The sequence below is a fragment of the Tachyglossus aculeatus genome, chromosome 3 (genome assembly GCF_015852505.1).
Source record: "Tachyglossus aculeatus isolate mTacAcu1 chromosome 3, mTacAcu1.pri, whole genome shotgun sequence".
In the NCBI taxonomy this organism is placed as follows: Eukaryota; Metazoa; Chordata; class Mammalia; order Monotremata; family Tachyglossidae; genus Tachyglossus; species Tachyglossus aculeatus.
This window is the reverse complement of record NC_052068.1, coordinates 8,888,712-8,907,485: the sequence shown is the minus strand read 5'-3', so window position 1 is coordinate 8,907,485 and position 18,774 is coordinate 8,888,712. Positions and strand designations below refer to the sequence as shown.

The window sequence follows — 18,774 nt, the reverse complement described above, 5'->3', positions numbered from 1 at the left end:
ACTTGGGAAAGTACACAGCCAAACAGTTGGGAGACACGCTCCCCCTCCACAACGAGTTTACTGCCTAACGGGGGAGAAGACACTGATATAAATACATTTTTCTATGATATTGGTTAAGCGCTTAGTATGTGCCAGGCACTGTACTGCGCACTGGGGTAGATACAAGTTAATCGAGACCCAGTCCCCATCCCACATGGGGCTCTCAGTTTTAATCCCCATGTCACAGATGAGGGAACTGAGGTACAGAAAAGTGAAGCGACTTAACCAAAGTCACAAAGCAGACTGGTGTCGGAGTTGGAATTAGAACCTGGGTCCTTCTGACTCCCAGGCCTGTGCTCTATCACCTAGGACAGGCTGCTTCTCGAGTATTTATAATATATAACCCACGGCCCACGTACTTCTCCTGACCTGGAATGCCCTCTCTCCACACATCTGCCAAGCTAGCTCTCTTCCTCCCTTCAAAGCCCTACTGAGAGCTCACCTCCTCCAAGAGGCCTTCCCAGACTAAGCCCCCTTTTTCCTCTCCTCCTCCCCATCCCCCCACCCTATCTCCTTCCCCTCCCCACAGCACTTGTATATATATTTGTACAGATTTATTACTTTATTTTACTTGTACATATTAACTATTCTATTTAGTTTGTTAATGATGTGTATATAGCTTTAATTCTATTTGTTCCGATGACTTTGACACCTGTCTACATGTTTTGTTTTGCTGTCTGTCTCCCCCTTCTAGACTGTGAGCCTGTTTTTGGGTAGGGACCATCTCTATATGTTGCCGACTTGTACTTCCCAAGAGCTTAGTACAGTGCTCTGCACACAGTAAGCGCTCAATAAATACGATTGAATGAATGAATGACTATAAAAGGAGATTCCAATACTGAGCATGCTCGCTTTGACCAACTCCCTTTCCCACTTGTCTATGCTCCACATTTGGATACCTACAGCTAAACAATGGACTTCCTCTCACTGGCCTGGTAAGTAATATTGAACTATACTCTCCCACTTGCTTAGTACAGTGCTCTGCACATAATAAGTACTCAATAAATATGACTGAATTTATCGATTGATTGGCTTCCAACTTTTCCCTCTCTGGTTCATCCCCCGGGACCGATACATTTGTTTTCACACCGGAGAATCTGAATGAACCCATATCCCACTTCAACTTATTGATCCTCCTTTGATTTCTCCAACAACCCTGAAGCGGGATTTCCCAGCAAAGCAATCAATACCATGTTAAATCAAAGCTCACATAAAAATGGTTAATTTACGACATTCTAATGATTTATTTTCTATTAATTGACCTTCTTGGAGGAAAAGGACTATATAAATGCACAATCAGAATGATTATTATTTTTATTATCATCAATTAAGACCATTGTCTGGCATTGATTTAACATATCTCTTGCCTAAAGAAGAATCTTTGCTTAGGAAGGAACGCTTGACCTCTGGCGACAGGAACCACTTAAGTTTTGAGGGATCGTCTGGACCTTCACTTAGCATAAATAACCAACCTACAATTTAGTCGTTTGAGTAGTCATGGTACTATTATTATTATTATTATTATGGTATTTGTTAAGTACTTACTATGTGCCAAGCACTGTTCTAAGCGCTGGGGTAGATACAAAGTAGTCAGCTTGTCCCATGTGGGGCTCACAGTTTTAATCCCCATTTTACAAACGAGGCAACTGGGGCACAGATAAGTTAAGTAGCTTGCCCAAGGTCACACAGCAGACAAGTGGCGGAGCTGGGATTAGAACCCACGTACTCTGACTCCCAAGCCCGTGGTGTGGTGGAGCTGGGATTAGAACCCACGTCCTCTGACTCCCAAGCCCGTGGTCTTTCCACTAAGCCACGGTAGTAGTAGTAGCAGTAGCGGTATCAATCAATCATATTTATTATTATTATTAACAATAATAATAATGGTATTTTTAAGTGTTCACTATGTGCCAAGCACTATTCTAAACACTGGGGAAGAGACAAGATAATCAGGTTGGACACAGTCCCTGTCCCACATGGGGCTCACAGTCTCAATCTGATTTTACAGATAAGGGAACTGAGGCCAGAGAAGTGAAGTGACTTGCCCAAGGTCACCTAGCAGACAAGCAGTGGAGCCGGGATTAGACCATAGGTCATCCTGGTTCCCATGCCCCTGTTCCATACACTAGGCCATGCTGTATTGATTGAACGCATCCTGTGTGCAGAGGACTATAATAATAATAATAATAATATTGATATTATTATTTTTATGGCTTTTGTTAAATGCTTACTATATACCAGGCACTGTGCAAAGCACTGGGGTGGATACAAGTAAATCAGATGGGACACAGTCCCCGTCCCACGTGGAGCTCACAATCTCAATCCCCATTTTACAGATGAGGGAACTGAGGCCCAGAGAAGTGAAGTGACTTGCCCAAGGTCACACAGCAGACAAGTGGCAGAGCCGGGATTAGACTCATAACCTTCTGACTCCCAGGCCTGGGCTCTATCCACTACGCCATGCTGCTTCCCCAAGCACTGTACTAAGTGCTTGGGAGAGTACAACACGAAGGAGTCAGCAGATCCGTTTCCAGGCCACAACTAGCATACTATCTAGCAGCAGTAATATTCACTGAATGTCCACTGGGTGTGGTGTACTGAACAAGCACTTTAACAAAACAAAAATAAATGATGCATTCCCGGCCCAAAATGTGCTCTCTCTGTGAAACAGGGTCTGGTCTGATTATCTTGTATTTGGCACACTGCCTGGCATGTAGTAAGAACGTAATAAATACCATCACTAAGGAGTTTCAGTGTGACATTTCTTTCTTCTGGCATTTTGATGAATTTGCATTTTTTAAAAAATCCTATATTATCCAGCGCTTAGTACACTGCCTTGCATATAAGTGCTTAACAAATACCATAATAATTATTATTGTTATTATTATTATTATTAGCAGTGGCTGATGCCTGGGCTTGGAGAATTTTATGAAGAAAGTGGGTACAACGGAATAACATCAGACAGAAAGGGAGAAAACTTTATCACTCATTCATTCAATAGTATTTATTGAGCGCTTACTGTGTGCAAAGGACTGTACTAATGCATTGTACACTGGGAGAGTACAACAGAAAAACAAACAGACACATTCCTGCCCACAGTGAGCTCACAGTCTAAGGGGGAGACAGACGTTAATAGAAATAAATAAAAAGATAAATAAGCAGCACTGAAAAGAGAGACTGGCTCAAATTTCTTTGGGCTGGCATCATTCTTTGATTTATTGGCAAAGTATGAGTGGAAAGATCAACTGTAATACGTAACTGTCATTATTATTATTATTGTACTTTGTAAGCCCTTACCAAATGCTAATCACTGGTGTCGATATAATAACAATAATAATAATAATAACAATAATCATTGTATTTGTTAAAGGTTTACTATGTGCCAAGCACCATTCTAAGCTCTGGGGTAGATACAAGGTAATTAGGTCGGCTCACATGGGGTTCCCGGTCTTAATGCCCATTTTACAGATTAGGTAGCTGAGGCCCAGGGAACTGAAGTGACTTGCCCAAGGTCACACTGCAGACAAGGGGAAGAAGAGGGATTAGAACTCGGGGCCTTCTGACTCCCAGGCCTGTGCTCTTTCCATTAGGCCAAGCTACTTTCCAGCGTGGGCACACTCTCTGTTCCACAAAGGGCTCACCGCTTCTAGTGTATCTTCATTTTATAGCTGATGAAGCAGAAGATGAGGTTCTCTTCCCCTCTAGGCCGTAAACTCCTTATGGGCAGGGAATGTATCTGTTATATTGTTCTACTGTACTCTTTCAAGTGCTAAGTACAATGCTCTGCACACAGTAAGTGCTCAGTAAATACGACTGACTGACTGACTCTTATACAGAGCCTTGTCAGAGTTCTTGAAAGACAAATTTGATGTGGAATCTGGAGAAGAGTGGCCTAGTGGATGGAACTCAGGTTCAGGAGTCAGAAGGATCTGGGTTCTAATCCTGCCTCTGCCTCTTGTCAAATGCCTCTGCCATATTACAGCTGAGGGAACCAAGGCCCTTAGAGGATACACGACTTGTCCAAAGTCCCAAAGTAAGTAAGTGGCAGAGCCAGGAATAGATCAGATCAGGCCCAGTCCCTGCTTCTCAAGGGGCTCAAAATCGAAGAATGAGGGAGAGCAGGGATTTTATCCCCATTTCAGAGTTTTGGAAACAGAGGCCCTTAGAGGATAAATGACTTGCCCAAAGTCACAAAGTGAGTGGCAGAGCCAGGAATAGAATCCAGGTCTCCTGACTTCCAATCCTGTGTTCTTTCCACTAGGCAACATTGTTCATTCCCATCTAATTGCATGCTCACATTTTCAAAGTTTCATCTTTTTTTCTATGGTATTTGTTAAGTGCTTACTATGTGCTGTACTAAGCACTGGGGTAGATACAAGATAATTGGGTTGGACAGAGTCCCTGTCCCACAAAAGGCTCAGAGTCTTAATTCCCCATTCTAAAGATGAGGTACCTGAGGCCCAGAGTGAAGTGACTTGCTCAAGGCCACACAACAGACATGTGGCAGAGTTGGAATTACAGCACAAGTCCTCTGAATCCCAGGCCTGTCCTCTATCCACTAGGTCATGCTGCCTATCTCCTCACTTAGGACACAAGAGAAGGAGTATGGCCTAATGAAGAAAGCACCAGCTTTTAACCCAGGCTCAGCCACACAGTAATAATAATAATAATTGTGGTATTTGCTAAATTCAGCACTTTACTAAGCGCTGGGGTGGATACAAGCAAATGGGGTTGGACACAGTCCCTGTCCCTCATGGGGCTCACAGCCACTTGCCTGCTCTGTGACCTCAAGTGTAAAATGGGATTCCCCCCATCAGGGTCGCATCTGGAGAGTTTCCAGTACTCTACCGTTTCGACTATGGGAGGGAGAGTCAAGCAGAGACATACCCCTTCCATTCCTAGCTAGTGAGTGGAAGGCAATCTCCTACATATCAAAACTCACCTGTGCTGGGCAGTGGCGGCACGGGAGAAGAGTTGAGGGTGGAGACTCAAGTTTACTGTGCGGAAGGAGGCAACACTAAGGGTTCAAGATGATTCAACAGCATAAGACGAGACAAAATGGGATTCAATGCCTGATCTCCTTCCTACTTGATAATGAATCCCATGTGGGACAGGGACTATGTTCCAACTGATTAACTTGGGACATAACCTAACCCAGCACTTAGAACCGTGCTTGTTCATACACATTAAGTGCTTAATACTATTAAAAACAAAATGAAAGGAAACAGAATATCAAGGAAAGAGAACCTGTTTTCTTTCTTCAAGAATGTACATGTGTTTGCAGTCTTGTTTGGTTTGATATTGTTATTATTATGGTATCTAGACTGCAAATTTTTCCTCTAGACTGTAAAATCGCTACAGGCAAGGAAGGTGTCTACCAACTCTGCTGTACTGGACTCTCCCAAGTACTCAGTACAGTGCTCTGAACACAGTAAGTACTCAATAAATTACATTGATAATGGTCTTGTCTTGTCTTATGCCATAGAGTTGCTCCCAGCCCATAGTGACACCATGGACATATCTCTCCCAGAACGCCCTGCTCTCCATCTGTAATCTTTCTGGTAGTGTATCCATAGAGTTTTCTTGGTAAAAAACCAGAAGTGGTTTACCATTGTCGCTTTCCGCGCAGTAAACTAAAGTCTCTGCCCTTGGCTCTCTCCCATGCCGCTGCTGCCCAGCATGGGGGAGTTTTAACTTGTAGCAGACTGCTTGCCAAAAGCCACTGCCCAAGCTAGGAACAGAATGGACAGGCCTCTGCTTGACTCTCCGTCCCGTAGCTGAAAGTGGTAGAGTACTGGAAACTCTCCAGGTGTGACCCTGAGAGGAGACTGATAACGGTATTAAGGGCTTATTACATGCCAAGCGCTGTGCAAAGCTCTGGGTTAGCTCCAAGATAAGAAGATCATCTGTACGTCAACTATGTGAAACACTAAGTTGTACTCTTTCCTGGAGAGTTTGCAGTATATTGTGTGGCTCAGTCCTTTCAATGATTTAGATACACCTAACTTTCACTGATAATGTAATGGGCCATAAGTGAGTCTCTCTAAACTGAACCCAAATTCTGAACTGGAATTTCATGTTTTCGATGTACAGTGTTTAATGGGAAAAACCGTAATTCTTACAACGGAATCGATAAGGTAACCTGAAATGATACACAAGGCTGTAATTCTACCAAGCACTCCAGCTTTGCCTTTAAAGTTTATGATGTCACCAGAAGCTCTCAGTAAATTTACAACCTCATTATTCTCCGTTGGTTGCACATTATTCTTTATAGTATCTTTCACAGGGGTCAAAACCTCACCCGTTTAAAAGATCACCATTTTCACCATTTAAAAATAACGCTGCACTAAATTTGTCAAATATTCACGGAGGGAGCAGAATTGGCAATCTAAACCTGATGCAAATTCTGAATGTGGGGTGGGATTATTTAAGTGTCCTTTTGATGTTGTTTTTCCATTTGAAATCAGCGGGCGATTTCCCAATTTTTAGGCCATGATCCGATACTAAGAGTCAATAGTGGACTATTTTAGGATGGGTGCTTGGGATTTTTAAGATACCCTATCTGTGTATTCCTTGGATGATAACAACTAGATTACTCTCTATCCAGGGGATGTAGATAATAATTGTGGCATTTGCTAAACTCGTGTTATATGCCAAGTACTGTGCTAAGAACTGGGGTACATATAATACCCTCATATTGGACACAGTCCCCGTCCATCATAGAGCTCACAGTTTAAGGGGAACAGAGAAGATGTAGCTAATCCCCAGTTTACAGATAAAGAAACTGAGACATAGAGAAGTTACATGACTTGCCCCAGGTCACTTTGAAGGCATGTGTGGGATTAGAAGCGATTAGTACAGTACTCAGTACACAGTAAGCACTCAATAAACACCTTCCACTGGTTGATAGATCCCATGACCCTTTCCATCAGGCCATGATGCTTCTTACACATAGGTATATGACTATGGGATTAAGTGGGACATTCCAACAAGAACTTGATTAGTGAATGAATTCCCCTATATGATAACATCTATGAAATCCAGGAATATGACTCCCAGAACACTTTAATGTTTTTATATTGTGGTGGTCAAGGGGAGAGGGGGAAAAGAGGGAGGCCAAAAAAATCAACATAAAAAGATACTGAACTCTGACATGAAAAAACTCTGAAAAGCCATATAAACCTTAGTTAGGGAATTCTGGAAAATGACCTACCAGAAAATCAGAAAACTTAATTTCCTGGCTGATGTAAAATATGTACCACAGGTGGGCATAGCAGGGTAAAAGAGAGGGTAAGGGCAAAAGTCATCCTTTATGAAATGGATAGCATAAATGACTGAGGAAAACAAAGAAGTCATGAAGAGTGTCCAGGGACATTTAAAGAGGCAGGCCAAAAAGGAGTTTGAAGAGAAAGGGGTGTCAAAAATGAAGACAGAAGCTTCTTCAAATATATCAAAGTAGAAGCTGTTAAGGAATTAAGCAGGACCACCTGATGCTTGTGAGGACAACAGGGCATACAGGGATGAATTGCTGAAAAGGTCAGCAAATTCTTTATTACAGTCTCCACTGAGGAACATGTTACTGAGATTTCTGTGATCATTAAATTAGCAGGCCTGGATGGCCTTACATCTGATAATTCTGAAGGAAGTTGGAAGGCTTCTAGCTAGAGTGTGCAACCCACTGTTACAAATGGCAACACACTGGATGGCCAAGGGAATTTATTTATTAAAAGTGTTCCAAATTGATCCTAGGAATTTTAGATCAGTGAGTCTCAAGGTTATACTTGGGAAATTAGTAGCCTCTAAAATTATATTAAGGATCAGGGACCATTTAGGAAAACATCCCCTGTTGGGAAAAAGATAATACAGTTTCTGTAAAAGGAAGGGATGAATAGAGGATATCTGGTGTCATAATATTCTTATATTTTTAAAGGCTTCTGACATGGTCCCACACCCAAAACTTTAAAAATAACTGAGCAATCTTGGGACTGTTGAGGTAGAAAAGGGACTTGGTGATTAAAAAAAAATGGGCCAGGATAAAGACCTTTTTGCAGGGATGGATAAATGTGGACTCTTCTGGTAGAGGGATCGAGAAATGTATAAATTGCTGTCCTGGAGGGATTAGTGCTAGGATGGGTTTTGTTTAATCTTTTCATAAATGACCATAGAAGACTGTGTGGGGAGAAATATTTGATTTGGCTGATGACACTAAGTTTTTCTTGCTATGCAGGTGGGATGAAGAGGCAGACCAACCTCATAAGATGGAGTGAGAGGCTCAAGAAAGGCAGATAAACTTGAATGTCAGCGAGTCAAAAATCATACACCTATGGGAAAATTATCCAAAGTGATACAGAAACACCACTGAAGCTTGAAAGTGTAGGTTTAAAACAGAAAGGAGACCCTTCTGCCAACAGTTGTTGGTAAACTTATTACAGCCATTAATACTCCAAGTTTGGAGAACTGAAAATATCAAGAGGTCCATGAAGGGTTTGGATAAATTACTGGATGTGCAACTCATAATGGAGAACCAGAAGAGAAGATGGTTTGTTAAATGACCATCCCTAGACAATAAGAGAAGCATCATAGACTAAAGGAAGCAGCATGGCCTAGTAGACCTGGGTTCTAATTCCGGCACCACCACTCATCTGCTATGTGATCTGGGGCAAGCCACTTCATTTGTCTGGGCCTCAGTTAACTCATCTGTAGAATGGGGATTATAACTGTAATCCCTATCTGGGACAGGTGCCGTGTCCAACTTGATTACCTTATAGCTACCCCAGCACTTAGAACAGTGCCTAACACATAGTAAGTGCTTAACAAATACCATAAAAAAATGCAGTATATGTCTAGGAGGGAACAAGTTTCCTCAAAGCAGACTGTTCATTCCAACCCCTGGCAAGACTGTAAACTTTTCGAAGGCAGGAATCATGACTATTACCGCAGCATGGCTTAGTGGCAAAAGCATGGGCTTGGGAGTCAGAGGACATGGGTTCTAATCCAGGCTCCTCCACTTGTCTGCTGTGTGACCTTGGGCAAGTCACTTCACTTCTCTGTGCATCAGTTACCTCATCTGTAAAATGGGGACTAAAAGTGTGAGTCCCACATGGGACAACCTGATTACCCTGTATCTATCCCAGAACTTAGAACAGTGCTTGGCATATAGTAAGCACTTAACAAACACCACGATAATTATTATTATCACTGACTGCATAGTACAGTGTGCTTTATGCAGTTAGTTGGGATAGATTGATTCACACAATTGGAAACAGAATGGCCAACATGATGGACCATTATTATGACCAAAATATAGCATGTTTTATGCTCTTATGTCTTCCAAAGCATAAAGTGGAAGACATAACTTGTACACTTAAGATATAGCAGGATCTAGTGGGAAGAGCACAGGCTTGGGAGTCAGAGGACCTGGGTTCTAATCCTGGCTCTGCCACTGTCTGCTGTGTAACCTTGGACAAGTCACTTCACTGAGCCTCAGTTTCCTCATCTGTAAAATCGGGATTAAGACTGTGAGTCCCAAGTGGGACAGGGAGTGTGTCCAACCCGATTATCTTGTATCTACCACAGTACTTACTATAGTGCCTGGCATATAGTAAACATTTAACAAATAGAGCAATTACTATTATTATACACACCCCACAAGATAGTAAGCTCCTTCAGGCTAGGGGTCATGTTTACTACTTCAATGATGATACTACTGCTACTATTACTACTACTGATAACAACAATAATAACATTTGTTGAGTGCTTACTATGTGCCAAGAAGTGTGGTAGATACAAGATAATCAGGTCAGACACAGTCCCTGATCCACCTGGAGCTGGCAGTCTAAATCAATCAATCGTATTTATTGAACACTTACTGCATGCAGAGCACTGTACTAAGCGCTTGGGAAGTACAAGTTGGCAACATATAGAGACAGTCCCTACCCAAAAGTGGGCTCATAGTCTAGAAGGGGGAGACAGAGAACAAAACCAAACATATTAACAAAATAAAATAAATAGAATAGATATGTACAAGTAAAATAAATAAATAAATAAATAGAGTAATAAATATGTACAAACATATATACATATATACATATACAAAGCATCCCATTTTACAGGTGACTAAATGAGACACAGAGAAGTTAAATGACTTACCCAAGGTCACAAAGCAGGCACAAGGTAGAGTCAGGAATTAAAGCCAGGGTACCCAAGCATGTGCTCTATCCACTAGACCATGCTGCCTCTCTATTCTACCCTCCCGAAGACAGCACAGTGCTCTGCACAAAGTAGGCACTTAATGTTTATGACCGACTGAGGGATTCAGCTATAATTGCAATTCTTGACATCAGAGTTGCCAGAGAACCATAAATTTGGGAAAAAACTGCACGGATAAATTTCAGAACACTAAGACAGTCCTAAACGAGTTTTTAAATGGAAAGGATATGCTGAAAGATCAAAGTCATATTCAATATGGATTTTAAAATACTTTTAGAATGTAAGATTCACTGACAAAGCATATGTGATTGTGACATAATATGAAAGCAATCACTTTGGTGGACTAAAGATAAGTGTTCAATTTCCAAACTGAAAGCTTTGTTATTCAGTAGCAGAAATTTAGGAATTGCCTGTGGCAGTCATTGGTCTCTGGGAAGATTTATATTCCGTGTATAATGCTGTGTCATCAAAGGTTGAGAATTACTGAGACTTTATAAAGATGTTCTCTGAACTACGTGGGAGAAACAATATTTATTAAGTTTTAAATAGGAAAAAACAGAGCAAAAATTGGCCATCAGAAGGGAATGGCTCATGCCCCCCAGAAGATTTTACTTACCAGGTTTAAAGTGAGGAATAAAACTAAGTAAAATGAGGGACACGAATGCTCGAGAATTTTAAAGAGTTTCTAACGTATGAAACCATAGGAGGACAGCCCCTCTTATACCTATAATACTAGTAAAATAATGATAATGGTATTTGTTAACCGTTTACTATGTCTCAAGCACTGCTCTAAGTACTAAGGTAGATACAAGCTAAGCAGGTTGGACACAATCCCTGTCCCACATGAGGCTCATAGTCTTATCCCTCATTTTACAGATGAGGTAACTGAGGCTCAGTGACATGAAGTGACTTGCCCAAGGTCCCACAGCAGACAAGTGGCAGAACCAGGATGAGAACCCAGGTTCTTCTGACTTCCAGGCCCATGCTCTTTCCACTAGGCCAGGCTGCTTCCTAGTAGTCTTCTCTTCTTTTTACTTCAACGGGCAGTCAACATAAGCTTAACGGTCATTCTAGGTGGGGATTTTATCACTGCATTTAAGCAGAAATCCAGCCTAGTGGAAAGAGCAAGGGACTGATTCAGGAGACCATATTTTAGTCTTAGTCCCTCCACTCTGGTGTCTGCTATTTGACCTTGGGTTAGCCTCTTAACCTCTTTGGGCCTCAGGTTCCTCCTCTGTAAAATGGGAATAAAATATGCTGTGGACCCCATGGGTGATAGAGACTTGTCTGATTTCATAACCCTGTATCTACCTCAGAGCTTAGCACAAAGTAAGCATTTAATAAGTGCTATTATTATTATCATCCTCACCCCAAATTGAAGGCTCTGCCAACTCCCCCTGTTACTATTAAAATGACCCTTTTTCCATTCTCAGGAAACTATATCCCAAATTTTTGAGGAGAAAATTTCAGAAACTTTCACTCAATTGGCACTAGTTCTTGTTGATTTTTGCCCAAAACTGAATTCAAATGAACGTGTATATCCAATACTTTAGATTGCATAACTTGAGGAAAACCCTACCTCTACCACGGATTTGGAATCCAGTCGAAAGTTGAAATCTCCGAAGATAAAATATGACACTTTCTCAAATCGCTGATCTATAATTCTGAAAAAAGTAAACAATAAAACTCCTTATTGATGGCAGTATTTTCACATTTAAACAGAAAATGAACCCACTTGACCCAAACAAGGATATATTACAATGTGTATTGAAGGATTTAAGTATTCTATATTGGGAATCCAGGTTGGTGTAAACCAATTTCTGATTGTCAGGTATCAGAGTTGAAACAGCAGTCACAGATATTAGGATAATCAATCAAGATATTTACTGGGTGTTTGCTGTGTGCAGAGCATTACGCTAAGCGGTGGGAGAGTACAACAGAGTTGGAAGACATGATTCTGGCCCTCAAGGAGTTTACCATCTACTAGGTGCAGAGAACTGCACTAAGCACTTGAGAGAGTACAACGGAGTTGAAAGACACAATTTCCACCCTCAAAGATTTTATAATCTAGAGGAGTAGTTTACAATCCCATTTGTCCAGCTCTTGGGCAAATAACTTTGGTGCCGGGCGGCGGGCCCCGTCCAACAGATTAGAGGAACTTGACAGCGCAGACTCTCATGTAATGGTCATCTTGGTGAGTGCTAGAAAACAGGCAGGGGGCACGGGGAGGTGACCCTCCAGATGCCAAACCTACGGGCAACCCTATCCCGGGGGGGCAGGCCAGTCCAAGGAATGGACTATCCCAAATCCACCTTGCTGTCTGCAGCCTCCGGGATACACACGACGGGAATGAGAGCCAGACGCGTTAGCCGACCGTACCCTCAAGCTTCAGCCCAGGCTCCAGAAGCGTGCGGGACTCTGCCCCAATGACTGTGGCTCTAGCTCCCTGGGGTCAGGCCCGGTGCCAACCCCGCCAGCCTACCTGCCTGCCCTCCCCCTCGGGCACTCAGTGGCATTTCCCACTATATTTCCCATATAGTTCTGTATATATGTTTGTACGTATTTATTACTCTATTTATTTATTTATTTTATTTGTACATATTTATTCTATTTATTTTATTTCATTAATATGTTTGTTTTGTTGTCTGTCTCCCCCTTCTAGACTGTGAGCCCGCTGTTGGGTAGGGACCGTCTCTATATGTTGCCAAATTGTACTTCCCAAGCGCTTAGTACAGTGCTCTGCACACAGTAAGCACTCAATAAATACGACTGAATGAATTGAATGAATGAATGAATCTAGAAGAAGTTTACCACTGGAAGAGAAAGAACCCAAAACAAGGCTACTAATTCTGACCCTTCGCTCCAACTGCCATTCATGGCATTTACGTAGAAATTAATTCAAAAGCTCAATTTCTTGATTTGTTTCCTATGCTCTTGCTATTATTCATTTATTCCATTTAATTTGTCGAGCACTTACTGTGTGTGGAGTGCTGTACTAAGCACTTGGGAGAGTGTGACAGAATAATAAACAGACCCATTCCATGCCGACAATGAGCTTACAGTCTAGAGGGGGAGACAGACATTAATATAAATAAAAAAATGGCAGACATGGATGAGTAAAGGGAACAAATTAGGGCGATGCAGAAGGGAACTGGAGAAGAGGAAAGGAGGACTTATGGAAGGCCTCTTGGAGAAGATGTGCCTTCAATAACACTTTCGAGTTGGGGAGAGTCATCATCTCTTGCGGCTACCGATTGTTCACTACTACTAACAATAATAGTCTCTGATAAACACTTACTATGTTCCATGCGTTATACTAAGCAGTGGGGTAGATATATTAGTTGGGATACAGTCCCTGTCTATGTTGGTTTTTATCTACCTGTCTGTCTGTCTCCCATATTAGATCATCAGCTCCTTGAAGGTATGATCCTTCTCTTACTTGGCATCTTCAAGATGCCTATTTCTGGTTTTGGCTCACAGGAGGCTTGGGAAACTACTGCTGAATGAATAAAAAACTGTGTCTCCATCCCTTCTGTGTCACCCTGACTTGCTCCCTTCATACCCTGAGAGCTCCCTTGCTCCCTGAGAAGCAGAATGGCGAGGTGGATAGAGCATGGGCCTGGGAGTCAGAAGGTCCTGGGTTCTAATCCCAATCCAACACTTGTCTGCTGTGTGACCTTGGGCAAGTCACTTCACTTCTCTGGGCCTCAGTGACCTCATCTAGAAAATGGGGATTAAGACTGAGCCCCACGTGGGACAATCCGACTACCTTGTATCTACCCCAACTCTTAGGAGACTGCTTCTATTCTCCATCTACACTCATTCCCTTGGAGAACTCATTCGCTCCCATGGCTTCAACTATCATCTCTATGCATTGACACCTAAATCTACATCTCCTCCCCTGATCTCTCTCCCTCCCTTCAGGCTCGTATCTCCTCCTGCCTTTGGGACATCTCCACCTGGATGTCCTCCCACCATGTCCAAGACTGAGCTCCTTATCTTCCCTCCCAAACCCTGTCCCTTCCCTGACTTTTCCGTCGTGGATTGCACTACCATCCTTCCCGTCTCACAAGCCTGCAACCTTGGTGTCATCCTTGACTCTGCTCTCTCATTCCTCCATATATCCACATATTTACACGAGAAGCAGCATGATGTAGTGGATAGAGCAAGGACCTGGTAATCAGAAGGTTATGGGTTGTAACTGCAGCTCCGCTGCTTGTCTGCTGTGTGACCTTGGGTAAGTCATTTCACTTCTCTGGGCCACAGTTACCTCATCTGTAAAATGGGGATTGAGAGTGTGAGTCCATGTGGGACAGGGACTGTGTGCAACCCAATTTGCTTATATCCACCCCAGCGCTTAGTATAGTGCCTGGCACATAGCAAGAGCTTAACAAATTGCATTATTATTATTCTATCCAACTAGTCACCAAATCCTGCCAGTTTCACCTTCACACCATCACCTAGATCCGCATTTCCTCTCCTTCCAAACTATTATTATGTTAATAAAATCACTCATCCTATCCCGACTGGATTACTGCAACAGCCTCCTTTCTGACCTCCCTACCTTCTGCCTCTTCCCACTTCAGTCCCTACTTCACACTGCTGCCCTGATTATCTTTCTACAGAAACGTTCAGGGCATGTCACTCCCCTTCTCAAAAATCTCCAGTGGTTGCCTATCAATCTCCAGATCAAACAAAAACTCCTCACTATTGGCTTCAAAGCTCTCCATCATCTTGCCCCTTCTTACCTAAACTCCTTTCTCTCCTTGTACCACCCAGCCCACACACTCCGCTCCTGTGGTGTTAACCTTCTCACTGTACCTCCCTCTCGCCTATCTCGCCACCAACCCCTGGCCCACTTCCTACCTCTGGCCTGGAATGCCCTTACTCCTCAAATCGGCCAATAACTCTTCCCCCCTTCAAAGCTCTACTGAAGGCTCACCTCCTCCAAGAGGCCTTCCCAGACTAAGCCCCCCCTTTGCCTCAGCTCCCCCTCCCTTCTGCATCCCCTCAGCTCGCTCACTTTTCTCTTCCCCCCGCCCCATAGCACTTATAATAATAATAATAATGGCATTTATTAAGTGCTTACTATGTGCAAAGCACTGTTCTAGGCACTGGGGATGTTACAAGGTGATTAGGTTGTCCCACGTGGGGCTCACAGTCTTATGTATATATGTATATATCTATAATTATATTTATATATGCCTGTTTACTTGTTTGGATGTCTGCCACCCCCACCTCTAGATTGCAAGCCCATAATGGCCAGGGATTGTCTCTCTTTTTTGCTGAATTTTACCTTCCAAACACTTAGTATTCATTCATTCATTCAATCGTATTTATTGAGTGCTTACTGTGTGCAGAGCACTCTACTAAGTGCTTGGGAAGTACAAATCAGCAACATATAGAGACGGTCCCTACCCAACAACGGGCTCACAGTCTAGAAGGGGGAGACAGACAACAAAACAAAACATGCAGACAGGTGTCAAAATCAGATTCATGAGACCCAACTTGTTTACATTGGAAGATGGACTATAACATCACCAAGCCTGCGGAGATGATACAGTGCTCTGCACACAGTAAGTGCTCAATAAATACAATAGAATGAATGGAGGAATGAATGCTTGGTAAATAGTAAACACTTAACAAATACCACAAGTATTATTATTACTCACCCTCCCCCCACGCCCCACAGCACTTATACCCATATCCATAATGTATTCACTTATATCAAACTCTGTCTCCCTCTCTAGACTGTAAGCTCCTTGTTGGCAGGAAATGGGTCTGTTTATTACTCTCCCAAGTGCTTAGTACAGTGCTCAGTAAGTGCTCAATAAATACGATTGAATGACTGATAAAAGAGAACTTTGAAATTCAGGAAAGAAGAGAATGCCAAGGTAATTTATAAGTCGTGTTTAGGAGTTTTCAAACAGGATCACCCTTATCATTCCAGAGGAATGAAGAGAGCCGAAGAAAGCAAAAGAACAGCCAAAAGCTTAAAAAGAGTTACTACACTTGTCCCCTGGGATCATTAAGCCCATGCAGAAAGTGTGTGTTTCCAATTGCTCAGAAAGTATTTATATGTTACTCCCAGATGGACATTTCAAAGCAATAAAATAGGAACAACTGGGGCTTTTTAGTGAGATACTGTCTTTCTTGGGGAAAAAAAAAATCACCTCACATTTTAAGCCAATGACAATCCATTTCATAAAGATTATTCCGCTGAAAAATTCACACACACCAAATATATGAAAGTGATTATGTGCGAGAACTTCTCAAGTAGAGTCATCCTTTTTTATGAAAACTGCCCCACCAAATCCCAAATCCCATTTCAACTAACAAATTATTGCAGAAAATATTAATAAATAGTACCTACTGTCAACTGCAAACCTCCATTAAAAGAAATTGCTCACTTCTGACCCATACCAAGAAATTAGTTTGAACAATCCATTCTTGGCAGTTAAAGGCAAAATGTGAATTTAAAACTTAAACCATTTATAGTCACCTAATTCACTAACACAATCACCACAATATCTGATCATTTTTCTGCCCTGGAAAAAAAAAAGGTTGCATGGCCAACTTCACTACTTCACATCCCAGTTTTGGTTTGGTTTAGGATCATTTGCTGCTGACAAAAACATATCACAAGAATGATATAGGGGTCTGAGGAATCCCTTTTCAAACCAATGGTATTTTGGAGAAGAAGTTATCTAGGCTGATTAATCCAAATATGAAGCAGCGTGACCTAGTGGATAGAGCACGGGCCTAGGAGTCAGAAGGATTTACAATCCAGCTCTGTCACTTCTCTGCTGTGTGACCTTGGTTAACTCACTTCACTTCTCTGGGGCCTCAGTTTCCTCATCTGTAAAATGGGGATTATAACTATGAGGCTGATGTGGAACAGGGACTGGGTCCAACCTGATTAATTTGCATCTACCCCAGCGCTTAGTACAGAGTGTGACACATAGTAAATGCTTAACAAATACCATTGAAAAAAAAAGTTCATTTATTCATTCATTCAGTTGTATTTACTGAGCACTTACTGTGTGCAGAGCATTGTACTAAACTCTTGGAAAGTACAATTCAGCAATAAAGAGAAACAATCCCTGCCCACAACAGGCTTGCAGTCTAGTTAGCGGGGGGAGAGACACACTAAATCAAGAATCAATATAAATAAGTAGAATTATACATACATATATAAAATAAGAGAATTATATTAAACTGCTGTGGGATGGGAAGAGCAGGGGAAGAGCAAAGGGTGCGAGTTGAGGTGTTTCAGAAGGAAGGGAGAATTGAGGAAAAGGGGGCCTAGTCTGGGAAGGCCTCTTGGAGAAAGGTGAGCTTTAAGTAGGGCTTTGATGGGGGGGAAGAGTGATTGGCGGATTTGAGGATGGAGGGCATTACAGGACAGAGGTAGGATGTAGGCCAGGGGTAGGCGGCGATTTTAAGTAGGATCCCTTTCATCCTGGACCTATTCCTTTCCAGCTCTCTACTACTCCTCACCCTAACTGAAACATGGTTGTCTCCGGACGATACGGTCTCTTCTGCTGCTCTCTCCAGTGGAGGTCTCTTCTTCTCCCACTCCCCCAGACTCACTGGAAAAGGAGGAGGTGTCGGTTTCCTTCTCGCCCCCCAGTGTCGCTTTCGCACTATCCCTCCTCCCCCTTCCCTTTCTTTCCCTTCCTTTGAAGCCCACATTATTCGCCTCTACCACTCCTTCCAGATTCTTGTAGCCTTCAACTACCTCCCCCCGGGCCCCACCTCCAACTTCTTTAACAATTTTGACCCCTTCCTCACCTTCCTTCTCTCCTTTTCCATGCCCACTCTGATCCTCGGAGACTTCAACATCAACATGGATATCCCAGATGACTCCTCTGCCGCCCGCCTTCTATCTCTCCTTGACGCTGCCAACCTCTTGCTCCACCCCACCTCACCCACTCACCAACTTGGTCATACCCTCGACCTCATCATCTCCTATCGCTGCACTGTGTCCACCCTCACCAACTCTGAAATCCCTCTCTCTGATCATAATCTTCTCACCTGCCTCCTCACTCACACTCCTTTCCCCTGTAAATCCATATTACTCCCTCACAGAGATCTCCGCTCTCTTGACCCCATCCATCTTTCTGAGCGCCTCACACCCCACCTCTCCTCCCTCTCCTCTCTACCCAGTCTTGATGATAAGATTACTGCTCTCAACTCTACCCTTTCTACTCAGCTAGACTCACTCGCTCCCCTTTCCCTTCGCCGCTCTTGTACCACTAACCCACAGCCCTGGATCACTGCCACTGTGTGCCTCCTTCGCTCTTATGCTCGAGCTGCCAAACACTGCTGGCGAAAGTCTAAACAACATGCCAACCTCGTTCACTTCAAGTTTATCCTTTCCTGCCTTAACTCAGCCCTCTCCTCTGCCAGACAAAACTATTTCTCCTCCCTTATTGACACCCATGCCCATCATCCCCGTCAGCTCTTCCGTACATTCAATTCCCTTCTCAGGCCCCCAGTTCCTCCCCCTCCTCCTTCCCTCACCCC

At 42.9% G+C, this 18,774-nt stretch overlaps 1 protein-coding gene across 1 annotated transcript in view; it reads right to left on the bottom strand.

Moving 5' to 3' along the window:
• Positions 1 to 18,774, bottom strand: part of INPP5A (inositol polyphosphate-5-phosphatase A) — a 610,446-nt gene that overhangs the window by 165,597 nt on the left and 426,075 nt on the right. Inside the window, exon 9 of the mRNA XM_038744152.1 lies at positions 11,825 to 11,909. Within this exon, the coding sequence (XP_038600080.1) occupies positions 11,825 to 11,909 (85 nt within the window). The remainder of the gene's footprint in view (positions 1 to 11,824; positions 11,910 to 18,774) is intronic.